This window comes from Saimiri boliviensis, chromosome 7 (genome assembly GCF_048565385.1).
Source record: "Saimiri boliviensis isolate mSaiBol1 chromosome 7, mSaiBol1.pri, whole genome shotgun sequence".
In the NCBI taxonomy this organism is placed as follows: Eukaryota; Metazoa; Chordata; class Mammalia; order Primates; family Cebidae; genus Saimiri; species Saimiri boliviensis.
Genome location: NC_133455.1, coordinates 28008580 through 28030331, shown reverse-complemented (window position 1 = coordinate 28030331; position 21752 = coordinate 28008580). Strand labels below are relative to the sequence as shown.

Genomic DNA, 21752 nt, shown 5'->3' with positions numbered 1-21752 from the left:
GCCTCCCTGGTTCAAGTGATACTCTTGCCTCAGCCTCCTACGTAGCTGGGATTACAGGCATGTGCCAACACGCCTGGCTAATTTTTTTGTATATTTAGAAGAGATGGGTTTTCACCATGTTGGCTGGTCTGGTCTTGAACTCCTGACCTCATGATCCTCCCACCTCAGCCTCTCAAAGTGCTGGGATTACAGGCTTGAGCCACTATGCCTGGCCTAAAAATTCGATTTTTAAACATTCAACAAATATGTTTTTTGAGTCTAGTATATGCTAGAAACTGTTATTGGTGCTGGTGATACAGCAGTGTACACCACCAAAAGAAATTCCTGTTCTCATAGAAGTTAAAATTTAGATAGGCATAGTTTTAATTAGGTTTTAAATATTTCAGATACACACCGTTTCTATAGGTTTAAAAGTTGAGAGCTTCCGAAAATGGGCTTTCAGAAAGTCTAGGATATGTTAGATATGAACTAATTATTATTTAATGACAAATACATCCCTAGGATAAGTGATACGACAATTCACTTGCTGTATGCCAAGCCTGCTTTTAGATCAGTGTTTGAAGTTATTCTACAGGACTTCTGGAAACCCCTTCTTGCCATCATTGTACTTTCTATACTGACAGCTTTTGATCTCCTTTATTTACTCAGATGTTTATTCATGTAGTAGGATAGAAATTTATTGAGAAGCAGTTGAGTGTTAGTCACTATGCTAGGCAGTGGATATTCAAAGAAGGAATGAGACAGCGTTCCTTCTTTGAATATCCACTGCCTAGCATAGTGACTAACCTATCATTAGGAGTTACATGAGTAACTACAACATTAGATTTGAGATAGTAGCATGAATGAAATGCAGTGGGAACAAAGAGATAGGAACGACCCTGGGATGCAGGAGGTGAGTTAAGTATTGTTTGCTTGAAGGATGCTTGAAGTTGTCTGACTTTTGGTTAACTGGAGGCTTTACTGGAAAACTGTTTTGTTTTAGTTGGTACCATAAAGTTCAGTAAAAAATGGTAACATTTAAAAAGCAACTTTGTGATATATACCCACCTTGTCATTTCAGGAACTATCCTGTTTTGTTACGAGGTGCTATGAAGTGGTGATGAATGTAGTCCACCAGTTGGCTGCCCTCTATATCAGTAACAAGTAATGGATTTTGGAAATATTTTTGCTTTTATAATAGAGATGCAGAAAATGTTCTTTCTAAAATTAATGACTTGAAATAGTTTTTTATATGTTCATTCAGCATTCTTTGAATACTTACGACATTTCAAACACTACTCGATGTGTATAATACATAGGTTAATAAGATGCAATTTCTACCATGATGAACAAACTCATTATCTGTCTGAATGAGAGTGTCTACAAGAAAAATCTTAAAGAAATTTGACCATACAGAAGAAGGTTAATATGGAATTAGCACATGTTTTGTGTTCGCTCTGTTCCTTTCCTCTTTACACGAATGGTTGCCTGACTGATTAGAGTCACTTGAGACTTTTCTTAGATAACAGAATCTTGAGGATGGAGCTAGGGAATCTACATTTGAAGAAACTTTGTGAGTAGTTCTAATGATCTTAAATATATCCAGTAAAATCTACCTTAAATATACATAGTAAAATTTATTTAAATTAAGAAAGAGGGGATTTAATGTAGAGAAATGGTTACACCAGAGTTGTAGGGCTGAAAGGAAAAAGAGAATGATGATGTTGTCCAGAGGAAACAGATAGCACCTCCCCATCCAGGGAAGAGAAGGGAAAAGATTGAGGTTTCCAGAATCTGGGTGCTTGGAGCAGAAGGCTCATGGAATTGGTGCTCATGCCTCCGAGGAGGTGGCACTGCCTGGCTGCTGCTGGACTATTACCTTACGTAAAGAAAAATGATGAGATTTTCATAGAGCCCTTGCTGTTCTTACCACAAAATAATATTTCACGTTTGATTAATTCTTTATACTTCAAAATTTTTTTCCACTCTTACTAGTTAATACAGTAACTTTGTTTAGCTCTGTGTCTAGGGATTATTAATGATGAGAAGAGATAACTGAGGCCTGGAAGAGATAGCAAGAGTTCCTAGCAGTTTTGACACTGTTCTTTTGATCAGCAGCACATTCTTTTACTGGAGTGTTAGCTGTTTCTTATTCTCCCATTTTCCGCCTCAGTTAGGTATTTATTTTATGTTCTGTCTTTTCACTGAAGCTCTCATGGCAGGAGAGAATGAGAGTATAGCTTCGCCACCCTCTGTAGTACCCGATGGATAGTTCTAAGAAGATTCCCCCTCATCCTACCCCTGCCCTAGAAGGATAAAATTTATTTGAATTTTGTGTTTAATTTTAAAATACACATTCTATCTTGTAGGATATCTATATGTGCTTTGTTGTTATAAGTACTGTTTAAAATGTGTTGAGCAAATTAAGTAGGAGAGAGAATTGAATTTTTCTTTGGCTTTTGACTTTGGCATTATAATTCTAGTAGTATGCATTATTTTCCTTTTCTTTTTTCTTTTTTCCTTTGAGACAGAGTCTTGCTCTGTTGTCCAGGCTGGAGTGCAGTGGCGCGATCTTGTCTCACCGCAACCTCTGCCTCCCAGGTTTAAGTGGTTCTCCTGCCTCAGCCTCCTGAGTACCTGGGATTATAGGCACGTGGCACCACACCTGGCTAATTTTTGTATTTTTAGTAGAAACAGGGTTTTTCCCTGTCAGTCAGGCTGATCTTGAACTCCTGACCTCGTGATCTGCCTGCCTTGGCCTCCCAAAGTGCTGGCATTGCAGATGTGAGCCACTGCACCCAGCCTGCATTGTTTTTCAGTAGGGATGAGAACTCAGAAACAAACCCAGCTGAAGAGAGGGCTGGTTCCTAAAGGCCAGATTGGATAGGATAACAAAGATTCTAGTTGATAATTGAGAAATTCTAATAGTTTAGAAAGATATGAATACCATTTTTAGTATTTCTCTGCCTTCATCCCAAGATATACCCTTTGGGTTTAAATGGTTAGGGTTACTCGTAGGCCCCCTATCATCATAGCCCTATCCGTGAATGGGATATAGGAAATAATACTATTAGGTTGGTGCAAAAGTTAGTGCTGTTTTTATATCACAGTTACTTTTGCACCACCCTAATAGTATGCACAAGGTAGTTCTCTTCTTGGGAAAGTGGACGTGACATTCTTAAATTTTAAATGACTAGAGCCTTAATAAAGGTAAATATTAACATTCCAAGATGATCTCCTCCTGTGTGTATTTGAAAGAAGAATAAACTGTGACAAAAAGGAAAGTTTTTTTTTTTAACTTGGTTGTTATTTTATTATAGGATTGCACCCAAAATTATAGAGACAACTGGAGTTCATTTTCAGGTAAAGACATTTAGCTTGACTTACAAAACTGTAATTTTTTACTATATATGGTTGGAGAGTATGACAGTCACAGCAATACTCTTACAGGGGTGTGTGTGTGTGTGTGTGTGTGTGTGTGTGTGTGTGTGTGTCTGTGTCTGTGTTTGCATTTGTTCTCTTTTATCTGTGAAGTTGAGGCAGCATTACTGACCATTATCAGTGTAACTTAGTTTTTCTCAGGAATGCCCTAATGCAGATTCTCTAATTGATCTCTTTGGACAGTGAAATAAATCCGCAGTATTGCAATTAAGGATGAAATTTTGTTCAACTTAAAAGGAGAAAAGTTTTCTCTATTTAAGACTAAAAGACTGATAGTCCTTTCTGAGGATCTACCCTGTAGCTTAATAAACTGATTTACCCACTGCTTTTACTAATTCAGTAGTTAGCCCAAATAATTTTACTTTAAAAGTCTACGTGAGGCTTAACTTCTAACTAGTGACTAAATGATAATCATTAAAGGTTTTTTGACAGACTATGTATGAGCACTTGGGAGAACTGCTAACAGTTTTGCTCACCCTGGATGAAATTATTGATAATCATATCACACTGAAAGACCACTGGACTATGTACAAAAGGTATGCCAATTAAAATATTTTAAAATATTCTCTTACTTTGGTTAATGTATTTGTTAGTGTTAGTAAAAAGTAAACAAATATAAAAAATACAGATTTCTAAAAGACCTGGGGATTGATATTTAGAAGGAGCTTATATCAAATGTTTTCATGAATACATTAACCATTCTTTAATTTCACATGAGTTTGTTGAGGTGAGTATAATACACTTGTATAAAGCATCCTAATTCTTACAGTAGTAGATGGTTAATTTACCTAGCTTAGGACTCAGATTTATTTTTTTCCTTGGGTTCTATTCAGGTGACAGTTTTTCTTTCCTGAGCTTGGTTTTATTTTATTATACATACTGATTTTTTTTTTAGACCATGGTGGTTTATTTTATTCACGTTATAAGTACTTACTAAATATTTGGTATGTACAGAGTATGAGGCATTTTGATTTAAGATGATATCAAAAAGCATAAGAAAATCTATTAGGATTGTTCTGTTCAAGTTTTCAAATATGTAGAGCCAAACAAGAAATATAAGTAATAACATTTTTACTTCCGGGAAAATGTTTTTTAATTTAAGAATTTATTAGGTAGATTTAAGATCTTTCTCTTAATTGTCTGCAAGGTTACTGAAATCTGTCCATCATAATCCTTCAAAATTTGGAATTCCAGAAGAAAAACTAAAGCCATTTGAAAAGTTCTTGCTGAAGCTAGAAGGGCAGTTACTGGATGGAATGATATTCCAGGTAAGTAGGTCCGTATCAGGCTGTAACAATTGGGCTCATATTAGATGTCACAGCTCAGAATTATAGTAAGACACTGTTGAATATATTTTTCCTTAAACAGTGCTTTGGCTTAAAATTATTGCTAGAATACTAAAATATTTCAGCATCTAGTAGCAAACCAAATTAATAGTGTATTAGTTGTATCTAGAGTAAGAGTTTTAGAAAAATTATGTAGATGGATAAAAACACTTGAGGATTAACATCTAGTCTGAGTGGTTAAGTACAGGCATATCTTGTTTTATTACATTTCACTTTATTGCACTTCCCAGGTAATTACATTTTCTACAAATTAAAGTTTTGTGGCAACCCTGCATCAAGCAAGTCTTTCGTCGTCATTTTTCCAACAGCATGTATTCACTTTTTCTCTTGTGTCACATTTTGGTAATTCTTGCAATATTTTAAACTTTATTATTATAGCTGTTATGGTGATCAGTGGTTTCTGACGTTACTGTTGTAATTGCTGTCTGGTGCTACAAAAATAGTGCCCCATAAGATTATGAATTTAATTGATAAATGTTGTGTTTGTTCTGACTGCTTTATCAACTGGCTGGTGCTTGTCCTGTCTTTCTCTCTCTTCATGCCTTTTTGTTCCGTGAGACACAACCATATTGAAATTAGTTCAATTAATAGCCCTACAGTGGCCTCTAAGTGTTCAAATAAAAAGAGGAGTTTCATATTTCTTAATCAAAAGCTAGACATGATTAAGCTTAGCGAGGAAGTCACATCAAAAGCAGAGATAGGGCTGGGCATGGTGGCTCATGCCTGTAATCCCAGCACTTTGGGAGGCTGAGTGGGCAGATCACCTGAGGTCAAGTGTTTGAGACCAGCCTGGCCAATGTGGTGAAACCCTGTCTCTACTAAAAATACAAAAACTAGCAAGGCTTGGTGGCAGGTGCCTGTAATCCCAGCTACTCGGGAAGCTGAGACAGGAGAATCGCTTGAACCTGGGAGGTGGAGGTTGCTGTGAGCTGAGATCATGCCACTGCACTCCAGCCTGGGCGACAAGAGTGAGACTGTGTCTTGAAGGTGGGGGAGCAGAGATAGGCCAAAAGTTAGGCCTCTTGCTCTGAACAGTTAGCCAATGTGTGAATGAAAAGGAAAAGTTTTGAAGGAAATTAAAAGTGCTGTGAGTTCACACATATGATAAGAAAGTGAAACTGCATTACTGCTCATATGGAGAAAGTTTTGTTGGACTGAATTGAAAATCAAACCAGCCACAATATTAGTTTAAGCCAAAGCCGATTTCAGAGCAAGGCCCTAACTCTTTTTAATTCTCTGAAGTCTGAGAGAGGTGAGGAAGCTGCAGAAGAAAAATTTGAAGCTAGCATAGGTTGGTTCATGAGGTTTAAGCAAAGAAGCTGTCTCCGTAACATAAAAGTGCAAAACCAGCAAGAGCTCATGTAAAAGCCACAGTAAGTTGTCCAGAAGATCTAGTAAGATCACTGATAGGAGTGGCCACACTAAGCGACAGATTAGTGTGGATGGAACAGCCTTCTGTTGAATATTATATGCCATCTATGACTTCAGTAGAGGAAAAGCCAGCGCCCATTTGCCATTCTGAAAATCTTAGGGCCCTTAAATCTGCTCTGCCTCTTCTCTATAAATGGAACAATAAAGCCTGATGACAGCATATCAACATTGAGGTGAGACCCTCGGCCAGCAAAAAGATGATAGCTCACTGAAGGCTCAGCTCTTATTAGCATTTTTAGCAATAAAGTATTTTGAAACTTACGTACCTTTTTTTAGACATAATGCTATTGCATACTTAATAGACCAGGCGTCCCCAAACTTTTTACACAGGGGGCCAGTTCACTGTCCCTCAGACCGTTGGAGGGCCGCCACATACTGTGCTCCTCTCACTGACCACCAATGAAAAAGGTGCCCCTTCCTGAAGTGTGGCAGGGGGCTGGATAAATGGCCTCAGGGGACCGCATGCGGCCCACGGGCTGTAGTTTGGGGATAGACTATAGTATAATGTAAATATAACTTTTATATGTACTGGAAAACCAAAAAATTTGTGTCACTCACTTTATTGCACTGATCAGGAACTGAATCTGTGGTTTCTGTTAGGTGTACTTGTATTGCATTTGCTGTTAACCTCTATGTTTAGGTTTTTAAGACAACCTTTAACAAGTTTGCTTAATTCTTCCTAGGCTCAGGGAATATAATTTGGGTTTACACAGTCCAGTATGGCAGCTTCTAACTACATGTGGCTATTTAAATGTAAATAAATTAAAATGAAATACAAAATTGATTTTCTTAGTCACACTGGCCACGTTTCAAGTCCTTAACAGCCACATGTGGTTCATGGCTAGCCATCATATCAGACAGCACAGATATAGAATATTTTCATCATCATAGAAAGTTCTGTTGGGCAGTACTGCTTTGAGCAGTTTCCACTGGAAATTGCATTATATTCCATTTATAATATACTTCAAGGTTACCTTTAGTTTATATTTTACATGATCACAGTTTTTAACTGATTGATTCCAATTGTTTACCGTTGACCCTTTGAACAATATGAGTTTGAAGTGTGCACGGGTCTTATACACAGATTGTTTCCATAAATGTATTAGAAAATTTTTTGAATGTTAGCAACATTTTGAAAGAAACTTGTAGACTAACAGCATAGCCTAGAAACATTAAGAAAACTTAAGAAAAAGGTATGTCATGAATGCATAAAACATATGCAGTTACTAGTGTATTTATGTGTTAATTGACTTCATGTTTTATGTTATCTGCAAGGCTTTTGGTCTGCAGTATGCTATTACTGGTTAAGTTTTTGGGTAGTCAGAAGTTATATGAAGATCTTTGACCACATGGGGGTCAGTGCCCCTAACCTTATGTTATTCAAGAGTCCACTGTATATCAATTTAAATATTAGGTCAATATGTTAAGAAGATAATTTTTTTGCTATTGATTCTTTTTCCAGGAGACATTTCTATATACTCTGTAATAAAGTGCTAGGAAAGTAATTATAAACAGAAAACATAAACTCTTAAAAGTGCAAAGTAAAATAAAAATATGCTTTATCTTCTATACATGTCTGAACATTGTGTGTATCTCTTCATACAGGATTATAGATTTGGGTTCAATTTTATTACTTTCACATAACTAGTACTCAATATAAATACATATATATTTTTGATTAAAACAGATCTAAATATTAGATTAAGAACCTGAGCTTTAGTTTTAGTAAAATTTAAATGATGAATATAGAAGTTTATCATACACTATATTTAAATATTTAGAAGTTTATTATTGAGAGTCTGAATTTCTCTTTAAATGTTTCCTGTCTAGGCCTGTATAGAACAACAATTTGATTCTCTCAATGGAGGAGTATCTGTGTCAAAAAATAGCACTTTTGCTGAGGAATTTGCACATAGTATTCGGTCAATTTTTGCAAACGTAGAAGCCAAACTTGGTAATGTAAATTGCAATTTTTGGTTTTGGTTTATAAAATTTGCACTTCCTTAAAAGCATAATTGAAGTGTGTTTGTTCTGCTTTCTCTCTTGTTATTGATTTGTAAGGAGAACCTTCTGAAATTGACCAGAGAGACAAATATGTTGGAATTTGTGGACTCTTTGTATTGCACTTTCAGATTTTTCGAACTATTGATAAAAAGTTTTATAAGTCTTTATTGGATATTTGTAAGAAGGTAAGAACTTAAAACTCATTTTTCAATTTGAGTAGTTGAAAAGATTGCAGATAAAACTAGATATTTAAAAATGCATTTTATTCTTGTTTACAAAAATAATTTAATATTATTCACTTTTAAAATTCAAGTATTCCAGAAATAAGTAACTTAGTGAATGAAAACATACCATATTTCCACATCATATTAATACATATTGGTAGAGGGTGTTCAGATTTTTTTTCTGTACATTAACTTTCTTTTGGTACTACTAATACTACTTTTTTTTTTTTTTTTTTTTTTTTTTTTACATTTTTGCTTTTCCTTCTCTTTGCCACTGATTTTCATTACTGAAGAAGAAAAAATTTATATATTTCTTTCTATGTCTTTACTATTTTATTTTATTTTTTTTTTAGACGGAGTCTTTCTCTGTCTCCTAGGCTGTAGTGCAGTGGCACAATCTCGGCTCATCCTCTGCTGCCTGGGTTCAAGTGATTCCCCTGCCTCAGCCTCCTGAGTAGCTTGGACTACAGGCATGTGCCATCATGCCTGGCTCCTTTTTTGTGTGTGTGTTTTTTAGTAGAGATAGAGTTTCACCGTGTTGGCTATGATGGTCTCAATCTCCTTACCTTGTGATCTGCCTGCCTTGGCCTCCCAAAGTGCTGGGATTCCAGGCATAAGCCACTGTGCCTGGCCGTCTTTGCTATTTTCATGTGGCACCTGATTTCAAAATTGAAAGATTAGTTTGTGTGTAACATCAAATGATAGTAACTATGAGAACCCAACCAACTTTTTAAAAACTTACGTAGAATGAAACTAAAGGACACAAAGATTCAAGTTTCTATTTACTTGTCACATTTTTGTTTATCTGAAAATCCATGAGAGAGTGTTTTGTGTGTATGTTATTTAATATTCCAGCAAATAAAATTGTCATGCTCAACACCAGATGTAGAAATAACTTAACTCTGCCACAGTTAAAGATATTTGTCTCATAATATAATAATAAATATTTTTGTGGTTATTTTTTTCTAAATGAATTGTCTTCCGTGTGTATTATAGAACTTTCAAACAGCTTATTGTTTAGCCTGCATTTAATTATTTTTTCCCCCTTTTCCTTTTCTGTTTCAGGTACCAGCTATCACTCTAACTGCTAATATTATTTGGTTTCCTGATAATTTTCTGATCCAGAAAATACCAGCGGCTGCCAAACTTTTAGACAGAAAAAGTCTTCAAGCCATTAAAATACACAGGGATACTTTTCTACAGCAGAAAGCTCAATCACTTACCAAGTAGGTTTTCTAAACAAGTATAATGAAAATACTTATTCTCTGTATTTTATACTGGCTCTAAATGTATAGTACCATTTAAATTATGAGATTAAATGTACTTAATTAAGGGTCAGGCAATCTCTAGGAGATTTGTTTTCTAGAAGTTTTTTGTAAAAAATATTTTATGCTTAAAGTCAATTTAAGAGGTAGACAGATTATACTTTATGGGTACAAATGTGTACGTAGTTTTTATCATCTGTGTTAAATATTTTTTGCTTAAATGAAGTGACGTCTCTGATTTCCTTGCAGTAGGTATCATTTGATGACAATAAAAACATTGTGTGTCCATGGTGGTTTTATGAGGGGTTGACTTTTTCTTGATGTGCTTCCTTTCCCCCCGTTTATTTTTATTTTTATGAATATAATATATGCATGTATATAAAACATCAAAAAGTACTAAAGCTTAAAGGGAAAGATAATTGTCCTCTTCCCAATTCCTTATTGTATTGCTCTCCAAAGGAACATTTTTAACTCTTTGTTTCTTCTGATACTTACATTATTTTTTGTTTACCTCTTATTGTGTAAATTTCAAACATGCAGAAAGTAGAGAAAACAGTATCAAGAGCCCCTATGTTCTCATCACTGAGCTTCAACAATTAATTTATTGCACATTCTTTCTTGAGTACACGGCTAAAATCACATGTTAACTTGGATAAAGATTTTGAGTGAAATGATGTAGGATTCTGCCACAGGCCCCATGCTGGTGATTTTTGTTTGTGATATGGCTAAAGATGTAATGGGGATACTTATCTACTTTCTGTTGATTTTGATTATCATAGGGAAGTTGGGTCACTACTCTACATTGGGGGAAGGAAGAGCATGTCTGGAATATAGGAGAGCCCTCAAAGCATTTTTAGTACTGTCATGTCCTCTGATTAAAATGGAAAACTACAACCAGTTTAGGCAGGTCTGTTCATTTCAGAGCTGTATTAGATATCCTAAATCAAGGGTTGAAGAGGAATAAAAACAAATGTTTAGATTTAGATTAAAGAGCTGAATTAAGTAATAGAAGATAGCAAGAGAGAGATCTGTTTTTCCATTTCAGTAGCAGTAAGAGGGAAAAATGTGGATATTTTAGTTCTTAGAATCTTGGTATTTTGTAACAACGTGATGCAGTTACTAAAAATGCAGTACATACTTAGATTACATTAATATCTGTAATACCTAGGTTGTGGAAACTAGTTAGTTACAGTACAGGTTGAGTGTCCCTAACTGAAATGCTCCAGAATTGGAAACTTTTTGAGTGCCATCATAATGCCCAACAGAAAGGCTTGTTGGAGCGTTTTGGATTTCGGATTGAGGACGCTGACCTGGCAAGTATATAATGCAAACATTCCAAGATCTGAAATGCTTCTGGTTCCAACCATTTCGGATGAGAGTTACTCATCATGTATCAAGGTCATGGGAATTGGTAGTTCCATTGAATTCTTTTTATTTATGTATTTATTTATTTTTGAGACCATGTGTTGCTCTGTCTCCCAGGCTGGATGCAGTGGTATGATCTTGGCTCACTGTAACCTCTGCCTCTCCCAAGTGATTCCCCTGCCTCAGCCTCCCGAGTAGCTGGGACAACAGGTGCCTACCACCATGCCCGGCTAATTTTTGTATTTGTAGCAGAGACAGGATTTCACTATGTTGGCCAGGCTGTTCTCGAACTCCTGACCTCAGGTGATTTGTCCACCTTGGCCTCCCAAAGTGCTGGGATTACAGGCATGAGCCACCACACCTGGCCTCTTTAAAATTTTATTTTTTATTTTATATATATATATATATATATATATATATATATATATATTTTTTTTTTTTTTTTTTTTTTTTTTTTTTTTTTTTTTTAGACGGAGTTTCGCTCTTGTTACCCAGGCTGGAGTGCAATGGCGCAATCTCGGCTCACCACAACCTCCGCCTCCTGGGTTCAGGCAGTTCTCCTGCCTCAGCCTCCTGAGTAGTTCGGATTACAGGCATGTGCCACCATGCCCAGCTACTTTTTTTTGTATTTTTAGTAGAGACGGGGTTTCACCATATTGACCAGGACGGTCTTGATCTCTTGACCTGGTGATCCACCCGCCTTGGCCTCCCAAAGTGCTGGGATTACAGGCTTGAGCCACCGCGCCCGGCCTTTATTTTATATTTTTAAACTTTTAAGTTCAGGATAAAGTGCAGGCTTGTTACATAGGTAAATGTGTGTCATGGGGGTTTGTTGTATAGATTATTTAATAACCCAGGTATATTCCGTGGAATTCTTATTGGTCAGATCATAGCTGGTGTTTGGTGGTTGCCATGTTTTGAGAGGGTCACAAACTGCAGCATCCCTAGATGAAGCTGATCAGGATGTCAGAAGGTCTGAGAATCATGCCTTTTTGTTTATCTTCTCTTTCTTTGTGTCTGTAGAGCTTGGCCTTTGAAAGAGAAATCTGTGGAATGATGTAGTGGGTTTCTTTAAATATCTGAGGGGCATTCAGAATGAAAAGGGAACAGATTCGATCTCTGTGGCTCCAGCAGGCTAAACTAAAACCAAAAGATGAAGATGACAGATAGTAATAAAAAATAATAATATAAAAATAATTGCCAACATTATGAATCTCTTAACTCTGTGGCAGACATTATGCTAATGGCTTTAAATATATTTTCTTGGGTAAAGCGTGTAACAGCCTTCCGGCAGAAAATAATAAAGGTAACAACTAATGTTTATGGTGTGCTTACCATAAGCCAGTAGCTATTCCAGGAACGTCATACAATTTTCTGATCATTAAAGGAGATGATATTCACACATATCATTTCCTTTAATGATCAGAAAATTGTGTGACGTAGATACTGTTATTATTGCCATTTTATAGATGAGAAAATCCTACAAAGAGATTAAACTTGCCCAAGTTTAAACAACTAGTAGGTAGTAGGTGGCAGATGCAGGCAGTCCAACTCTGCATCCCAGGCTGTTAACTGCTACTGTAAACTATTTTTATCCCATTTGTAGATAAAGAAAATGAGGTTTAGAGAAATGAACTTTGCCAGGTCACACAGCTAAGTCCATGTCAGTGAGGGCATTCAAACCAGTGCCAGTCCTGTTCTAGTGCCTCTGCAGCAGGTAGCATTGTGTGGGCTGCTCTGAGGTAATGTGGTCTTCTTCACTAAAGCTGTGTGGGCAGAATATAGATGACTGTCAGTACAAGATCTGTGGGAAGTGAGTCTTATTAGGTGGACAGTTGAATAAGTTGACTTTCAAAGACTTCTTGCATGATAAAATTTTGTTGCTAAATTCTTTACTCTAGACCTCCATGGAGCTGAAGGGCACAGTTATCTTTTTCAGTCTTTTTGCAATTATGTCAAAGAAACCTAAAATTCACTCCACTAAAGTGAAACTCAGGAGAGTGATGATGTGATCAGCATGGGCTTTGTCCTGACATTTTAGAGAAAGTTGAGGGGGTGCCTAAGAGGTGTCCCAAGATCAGGCTTCATAGTTTACATGAGTAAAGAGGGACCAATAGAGAGCAAATGAGCAAGAGTTTTCTGCCCCCACACTATACACCAGATCGCAAGTGGCCAGTGTCCCACCTGCCTCGTTGACTAGAGTCCAAGGTTTGTGGATTGCTGCATTTTGCTTTTGATTCACAACTGTTTTAACAATGGAAAATACTGCCTTTACAGGATAGAGGTCTGAATCTTTGTTTCAGACTCCCATGTTGACATGCAGGCATTCACAGTGTTTAATGCTTTATGTTAGGGCAGGAGATTTGTTTGTTTTGTTTTCTTTTTTTGAGACAGAGTTTTGCTCTTGCTGCCTAGGCTGGAGTGTAATGGCTCCATCTCAGCTCACCGCAACCTCCGCCTCCTGGGTTCAAGCGATTCTCCTGCCTCAGCTTTCTGGGTAGCTTGGATTACAAGCATGTGCCACCACACCTGGCTAATTTTGTATTTTTAGTAGAGACCAACATGGTTTCTCCATGTTGGTCAGGCTGGTCTTGAACTCCTGAAGGTGATCCGCCTGCCTCGGTCTCCCAAAGTGCTGGTATTATAGGTGTGAATCACTGTGCCCGGCTTGGAGATTTGTTTTTTAACCTTGGTGTTTTTCCTGTTTGTACTTTGAAATGAAACTGACAATCCAATAGGACACTTGACCATTTTTGTACTCTTTGTTAGTTAACGTACTTTTTAAAACTTGAAGCAATTTCATTTTTATGCATTTATAAGAGATAAAGATTGTCATTTGGATGTGATCACAGTGATGGGCAGAAGTGACATATAAACCTCTGCATTATCCTATAGTCTTACCTAAAGTTGGCTGAATGCCATTCACTGTGTATTATTGCCTTCTTCATAGTGTTATTGACATAGTTGCTTATCAGCAAGAGTTCCATAGTCTAGTCTAGGTCTCTTTCTCTGGTCCTTGCTCTTGACTTTTCTGTCCTGTATATGGGATTCCTACTTAGTCTTGATCATACCGCCTCGTCAAAAGTGGAGACATTGCTCTAGGACTGTGCTCTCTGTTTTTAAAAAAGGACCAGACTTTTAAAAAAGGAATCATTTGTGAGTCAAACAATATGTTTCAGCACCATTTGAAGCAAAGCCACGAAGTACAACTATCTGTGTTTTTTTGTCTAATGGAATTATGGCTTTGTAGAAACAATTTTTCTCAGATTTTGTGCTAGAGTTTCCCCTCCATAAGTCACATTTATTAGAGATTATGACAGGATCCCTCATTAGATTGAGTTCTTCACATTGACAGATTGCCAGCAATATGGCTAGCCACTGACTTCAGTGTGGAATTCTGAACTTAATTGAGTGTCTTCAGTCCTTTGCCCTGAAGAGCTATCCTCTAGCTAATTCTGACCTGTAAGAATAGGACATTTCTTTACCCTATATAACTAAAAAAGATAAAAAAAAAAAAAAGAGTTGGTAATACTGGATTCCATAAAGGGGAAATGTCCATTTTTGCATACTAAGTTTTTATTTTATTTTTTTTTTGGTCTCTCTCTGTCACCCAGGCTGGAGTGCAGTGGCGTGATCTCAGCTCACTGCAACCTCCTCTACCTCCTGGGTTTAAGCAATTCTCCTGCCTTGGCCTCCAGAGTAGCTGGGACTATAGGCGTGTGCCACCATACCAGGCTAATTTTTCAAATTTCACCATGTTGGCCAGACTGGTCACGAACTCCTGACCTCAGGCAGGCTGCCCCACCTGGGCCTCTCAGAGTGGTGGGATTATAAGCGTGAGCCACCACGCTTGGCCACATACTAAGTTTTTTAAAGAAAAAGTATAAACAGTTTGTGAATGTAAAGAGGTTCCCATCTTGAATGAGCTTGAATTGGGAAACATTGATGGAGTAATTTAGTATTTGTAATCCTCCTGAATAGTTGAGAGAACTACATTTTGCATTGCTCTTGTCTTCTGGGATGGGAAAACTTCCTGGATGTGAAAACTTCCTGGATGTGAGCTTGAATCTTGTCTGAGCTTATGATCTTGGTGCCTACTTAACTTCTCTGTGTAGCAGTTTCTTCTGTGTGGAGGTTGTAGTACCTACCTCATAAGGTTAATGTGAGGGTTGAAAGAGGTGGTTTGTATATGTATGTGTGTGTGTAAAGTGCTTGGAACAGTAGCTGTTGTAAGCATTCAATAATTATTAGCTTTTATATTCAGATTTCTGACCACTTCCACTGTCCTTATTCTGGTTCAAGCTGTCATATTCCTTCTTCTTTCTGCATTATAGTAGCTTTCTAGATGGTTTTCCTGCTTTTACCATTGCCCCTTCTGTAGTTTATTTTCAACTCATCAGATCCTCTTAAAACCAAAGTTAGATCAGGTTACTTTGCTTAGTCCCTCTAGTGGCTTTCTTTCTCAGAGTCAAAATCCCTACTCCTTGCAAGGCCTTCCACAAATCCCTTCCCCATCATCCCACCTTTCTACTCTCCCACCCCTTCCCTCTGTATCTTGCTGATCTAATCCTTCTGCTCACTGTGCCCCAGGTGTACTGACTTTTTTGTTGTTATCTGAACAAGCTAGACACATTTCCCTATGTCTTAGGATTTTGCGTTTGTCATTCACTTTTCTGCACTTCTCGTGTATTTGCATGAATTACTTGTTCATTTGCTTCAAACTTTGGCTCAAAATCACCTACTCAATGAGCCTACTTTGATCACTCTATGTAAAATTGTACCTCTACCCCAGTCCTTATCCTTATCCTTTTTTCCCTTTTACTTCTCCTGTAGTGTGTATCTTTTAATTAATTAAAAATTTTACTTACTGATTTCTTTGTTATACAGCTCTCCTTTCTAGAATGTAAGCATCATGGGGGCAGGGATTTTTATTCATTTTATTTACTGCTGATTTCACTGTTTCGTTCTCAGAAACAGTGCCTGGCCTGTTTGTTGAATGAGTAAATTATATATGTTTAATATGATACCTATCTTTTTGAAAACCAGAGAGATGAAATGGCTACTGCAGGGAAATAATGTATGCCAATCAATATCAAGAAATGGAAGTAAATTTTCTTTGCTGAGTAATCCCAATCTTTTTCATTGTTAGAGATGTACAGTCTTACTACGTCTTTGTGAGCTCATGGATGATGAAAATGGAATCTATTTTATCTAAAGAGCAGAGAATGGATAAATTTGCTGAGGATCTCACCAACAGATGTAATGTTTTTATACAGGTAGTTGCATCTTACAATACTTTGGGGAATCTTTGGTTGTTAATCTGACTTACAGAAGTTAAACTTTGAAAAAACTGAAAAAGGATAGAGTATGTTTTTGTTTTTAAAACAAATTGATTTGGTTATCTGACTTATTAATTTAAATTTTCTAACAACCCATTTAAAACTCTACAGTCCTTGAAAACGACTATTTAGCTGTATCCTATAAGTTGATATGTTTATTTTTATTATTTATTTTAAACTGTTTTAAAATTTTCATTATAACTTCTTCGTGGGTTTTTTGAAAGATTTCTTAATTTTGAAATATATGAGGATTTTCTAGTTATTTTATTACTGAGTTGTAGCAATAGTTAAATAATTTTAGTATTTTGAAATTTGCTTTATTGCCTAGCCTATGGTCAGCTTTGGTAAACATTTCACGTACACTTGAAAAGAATGTATAATTTGTATTTGTCAGTTGTAGCATTTTGTGTATGACAAGAAGGTCATATTTATTAATGATTTGTCTGTGTATGTCAGTGACTGAGAGTCGTGTTAGAATCTCCCACTATTGTGGATTTTTCTGTTTATCCTTGTTCTGTTTATCCTAGTTTTGTTTTATGTATTTTGAGGCTAAGTTTACAATGTTTAGTAATGTTCTGTCTTCCTAGTAAATTGGACCTTTTCTTGTTAAGAAACATCCCTTGTTATCTCTAGTGATGCTTTTTGTTGTAGGTCTCTCTTGTGTGATACTAACTATAACCATTTTCTTTTAATTAATGTCTACTTGGTATTATCTTTTTTGATCCTTTTACTTTTGGCCTTTCTGGCTCCTTATATTTAATGCATGTCTTCTGTAAGTAGCGTATATTTTTTCTCCCATCTGATAATCTTCATTTTTTAAAATTGTACCATTTTTTCTGTATGTCATTGTTGATATATTTGGTTTTAAACTACCACCTGACTAGTTGCTTTGTATTTGTCTTACTTGTTCTGTGTCCTTTTTCTTTTGGTGTATTTTTTGTTGTATTTCTCATCCTATTAGTTTGTTATTTCTGTGTTATTTTACTATTCTTTTAGCGGTTACTCTAGACATTTTTACATTTTTACATTTAGAGTAAAAGCAACCTGTTCTGTCGCTTTTTACTCTTCCTACATCTCTTAATTTTCATCTTTCTACTTGGAGAATACCTGCTAGTATTTCATTTATACAAGTCTCTGTTGAGGAATTGTAATCACTTTTTTGGTCTGAATATGTCTTCATTTCAATCATTTTCCTGCATTAAAATTCTAGGTTGGTAGGAGTTTTTTTTTTCCTTCTAGCTTTTAAAGGTATCATTTTATTGTTTCCTGGTTTGCTTTGTTTTTGTTAAGAAGTCAACTGGAGGTTGTTGCTTTTAAAATATGTATCTTTCCTTACTTTTTGGTGTTTAGCAGTTTTACTGCAATGCCCCTAGGTGTGGTTTTTCTTTGTGTGCTTGTGATACTTTGGGATCAGTAGAGCTTCTTGAATTCATGGAAGATTCTTTACCATTAACTCTTCAAGCATTACTTCTTTCCTGTTTTCTCTGTTCTAATTCTGTCTTCATCTATCTCTAATCTGCTGTTAACTTGATCTACTGAGTTTTAAATTTTAGTAATTTTACTTTTCAGTTGGCTTCTTTTTTATAGTTTACAGTTCTCTTCTGAGATACTTGATTTTGTGTTTGATTTCCTTTAACACATTCAGCTTAATTATTTTGAAGCACATGTCTAATAATTTCATTATTTGGATATCTCTCTTATTTGTTGTTTCTTTTGTTTTTGTACCTCTCTTACCTCTTGATGTACCCGTTTTGTTTTTTTTTTCTTTTTTTGAGATGGAGTCTTGCACTGTTGCCCAGGCTGGAGTGCAGTAGTATGATTTCGGCTCACTGCAACCTCTGCCTCCCGGGTTCAAGTGATTCTCCTGCCTCAGCCTCCCGAGTAGCTGGGATTAGAGGCATGTGCCACCACACCTGGCTAATTTTTGTATTTTTAATAGAGACAGGGTTTCACCATGTTGGTCAGGCCGGTCTCAAATTCCTGACCTCATGATCCTCCTGCCTTGGCTTCCCAAAGTGCTGGGATTACAGGTAAGAGCCACCACGCCCAGCTTACCTGGTTATTTTTTATAGAATGACACATATTGTATATGAAAAGCTGTTGATGTAATTTGAGGATCTGGATATTTTCTCCCTCCAGAAGGGATTTGTATTTGCTTTTGTACAAGCTAGTCTTGGACAGTTAGCAACCCAGGTTACATCACTCTAGTCAGAGATCAAGATGATTTGAAGCAGGATTTTGATCCTGTGGTGGTTGTTGAATTCACTCTTATTTTTTGGTGGGTAATCCTTCAGGATGCTAACTTAGATGCTAACCTCCTTGATGAGCCTCGAGCTCCTATTTTTAATCTCCCTTCTCTGTGAGATGGTATTGAGAGATAGGTTTGGCTTTTGTCTTTAAGGCAGATGCTCTAAGAGAAAGCAACCCCATGCCAGGCTTACTTACTCTAAGTTTCTGTCTTCTTCCAGATCTTGGCCTTTTATTTTCTTATTTTTTTGAATCTTCTTTGATACCCTGTGAGGCATTTTAAAACCGTTTTGCTCAGGTTTTGTAGTTGTTCTCAGTGGGAAGGCTGGTCTAATTTATTTATTCTATCGTTAACTGATATAGAGTCCAGACTACCCTCTCCCTCACAATTTAGATTTCAACACAAATTAATGGCTATCTAGGAATGAGGTAATATGGGCCCTGGAGTTCTGTACTGAATTCAAGACCCCCTAACGAAGGGAAGCCTCCCTTTTCTGCCTTAGAGTTAGATTTTTGCTTTCCTTATTTGTGCTTTTTAATTTTTCCTGGGGCTGCACCAGGGTAGGGTTTGATGTAATAGTCCTGTAGCCAACAAGGTAAAACTTGTGGCTCTTACTGCATGCATGTGCCAAGGTTTGGTCTTACTGTCACCTTTCTTAGGGTGCTATCCTGTCTTTGATTTTTTCATTTTCTTAATTTAGCATGTCTCTTCGCCACAGAGAAACTTTCTGAGTGGTTCAGAGGAACTCCTGCTTTATACTCAGTATCATTCCTTTAGTGAGCTGCCGTTTCTGATGGGAGAATACTTTCACATGTGGTGGGACAGGAGGAAAAGGTTGAGGAACACTGGCATATAGCTTCTAACCTACCTCGTTGAATGTATCTGTGATAACATTGTTAAGGTTTATTCCTAAACTGTACATATGTCTCTTTTGGGACCTTTATAGACCCAAAGTATCTCCATCATTATCTTTGTCTTTCTGTGTGTCCCTTTTTTAAATGAAAATATATTTGAAATGTAATATCCCATTTTTCCTGTTTTCTTATTCCACTGTTTTCCTGAGTTTAATACCATTAAAAGATTTTTAACACCTCACAAGACCTGGCTTTCATCATGAATAGAAAGGGAGGGGAGAATCTGTTCTCATTGGGTCGGAAGGAGAGAAAGCCTAATTAGCACCAAACTAGGCAAGGACAAGATAGCAGATGGACGGTGGTTATTGGTCTAGGTGAAGAGGAAAGGGGGAGTTGGCTTGGAACTCAGAAATTTCTGTGCATATCTGTATTGACTATGGAGCAGGTATCTTTCTCCTTATTTTTCAATTTGTAACTCCTTAGAGTCCTCAGCTCTTGCCGTAAGTGGCAACAGATAGGAGTCTTTATTCTCTTCCTTGGCAGGTAAGATAAGGATGAATAGATACCCTTCTAACCTCCAATTGTTCCACTCAAAGCTTTTTTAAGGGAAAGATTCTTAAACTTTGAGTATACACTATTATTTTGACGGTAGTAAACTTCTGGTATTATTTGGACAGTACAGAATAAATAAATGGTTAAGGGCTGCTTTGAAACTTAACCACCATGTGTAACACTGTCTCTGTGAGGAAGAGTATTTCCAAATCTTAAGAGTTGGCTTTAAAATGAACTTTAGAAACATACGTTATTGGTAAATTGAGGAATAACATCTGTTACATAGATAATGAAATCTTGAAGAAATTTTTCCTTGTGATTGTAATCGATGTTTTTCTTTACAGGGCTTCTTATATGCATATAGTATTAGTACCATTATTAAAACCACAATGAATCTCTACATGTCCATGCAAAAGCCAATGACCAAAACCTCAGTTAAGGCATTGTGCAGACTCGTTGAACTTCTCAAGGTAGGTTTTAGATTATTCTGCTTTGCCATCATAACTGAGAAATGACCCGGGCTTATATTTGGATAATCTTGTAAGATTTGACTACATGATTATGTGAGAACAAAAAAATTATAAGAAAGTACTTATCTCTCAGCTGAATAAAGGAACTACCCATTTAAAGAAATTTCTGAGGAACTACTTAAGAGTGGTTATTATATTTAAACTTTATTAAATAAAGCTAATCTGTCCAGTTCAGACTTAGTAAAGAAAAAAAAAGTTAATGAGAAAAGAAAGAAATTGGAAAAGTTAGTTTTAATATTAGTAAAAGTTTTACTCATGGAAGTTTTAAAAATGTTGCATGAGTTAAAAAACAAAAACAAAAAAAACCACTTGTCGCCAGGCATGGTGGCTCACACCTATAATCTCGGCACTATGTGAGGCTGAAGTGCATGGATCATCTGAGGTCAGGAGTTTGAGACCAGCCTGACAAACACGTTGAAACCTCTTCTCTACTAAAAATACAAAATTAGCCGGCATGGTGACACATGACTGTAATCCCAGCGACTCAGGAGGCTGAGGCAGGAGAATTGCTTGAACCCAGGAGGTGTAAGTTGCCATGAGCCAAGATTGCGCCATTGCATGCCAGCCTGGGCGACAAGAGGGAAACTCCGACTCAAAAACAAACAAACAAAAAAACTTGTCTAACATTATCCATTATAGTGTTTACATGCATATGAAGTTAGTTAACATAAGGCTATTTATTTTTCTTTATATTATTTGTTTAATAGATATATTATTATATGTTAGATTTATCTTTATGAAATATAAATAAAGAAGAGTTTGTGTGTTTGTGTGTGTGTTAGAATATATAGGTAATACATAAGCATAGTTTTAAAAATAATAATAAACACCTAAATACCCACTGTCCCCCTTAAGAAATAGAATGTTACCAGTATTTTCAGAGCACTCTGTATGTCTCTTCCTAATTGCATCTCAACCCATCTACCTCAGAGGAAACTACTGTCCTGAATTTAATATTTATTATTTCCTTGTTTTTCTTTTTAGCTTACCAAATACAGATGAATCTGTAAAACATTGTTATGTATGTTTTTGAAGTTTATATTAGTGCAGTAGTATTTTATGTATTTTTTGATTAGCTTTTTAATTCAGTGTTGTGTTTTTTACTCAGCATTTTGTATTTGAGTGTATCCATGTTAGGATGATTAGCGCCATTTTCATTGTTGTATAGCTTTCC

The 21752-nt window shown here is 36.4% G+C and overlaps 1 protein-coding gene across 2 annotated transcripts in view; it reads left to right on the top strand.

The window, feature by feature from the left end:
- Nucleotides 1–21752, top strand: part of WASHC4 (WASH complex subunit 4) — a 61925-nt gene that overhangs the window by 11047 nt on the left and 29126 nt on the right. The window contains exons 7-15 of one of the 2 annotated variants that reach the window (XM_003929638.3): nucleotides 1061–1143; nucleotides 3300–3342; nucleotides 3853–3956; nucleotides 4568–4688; nucleotides 8028–8151; nucleotides 8259–8386; nucleotides 9491–9651; nucleotides 16205–16331; nucleotides 20393–20518. In XM_003929638.3, coding sequence (XP_003929687.1) covers nucleotides 1061–1143; nucleotides 3300–3342; nucleotides 3853–3956; nucleotides 4568–4688; nucleotides 8028–8151; nucleotides 8259–8386; nucleotides 9491–9651; nucleotides 16205–16331; nucleotides 20393–20518 — 1017 coding nt within the window. Of the gene's footprint in view, nucleotides 1–1060; nucleotides 1144–3299; nucleotides 3343–3840; nucleotides 3957–4567; nucleotides 4689–8027; nucleotides 8152–8258; nucleotides 8387–9490; nucleotides 9652–16204; nucleotides 16332–20392; nucleotides 20519–21752 lie in introns of those variants that run through there. The other variant, XM_010340240.3, reaches the window with a different exon arrangement.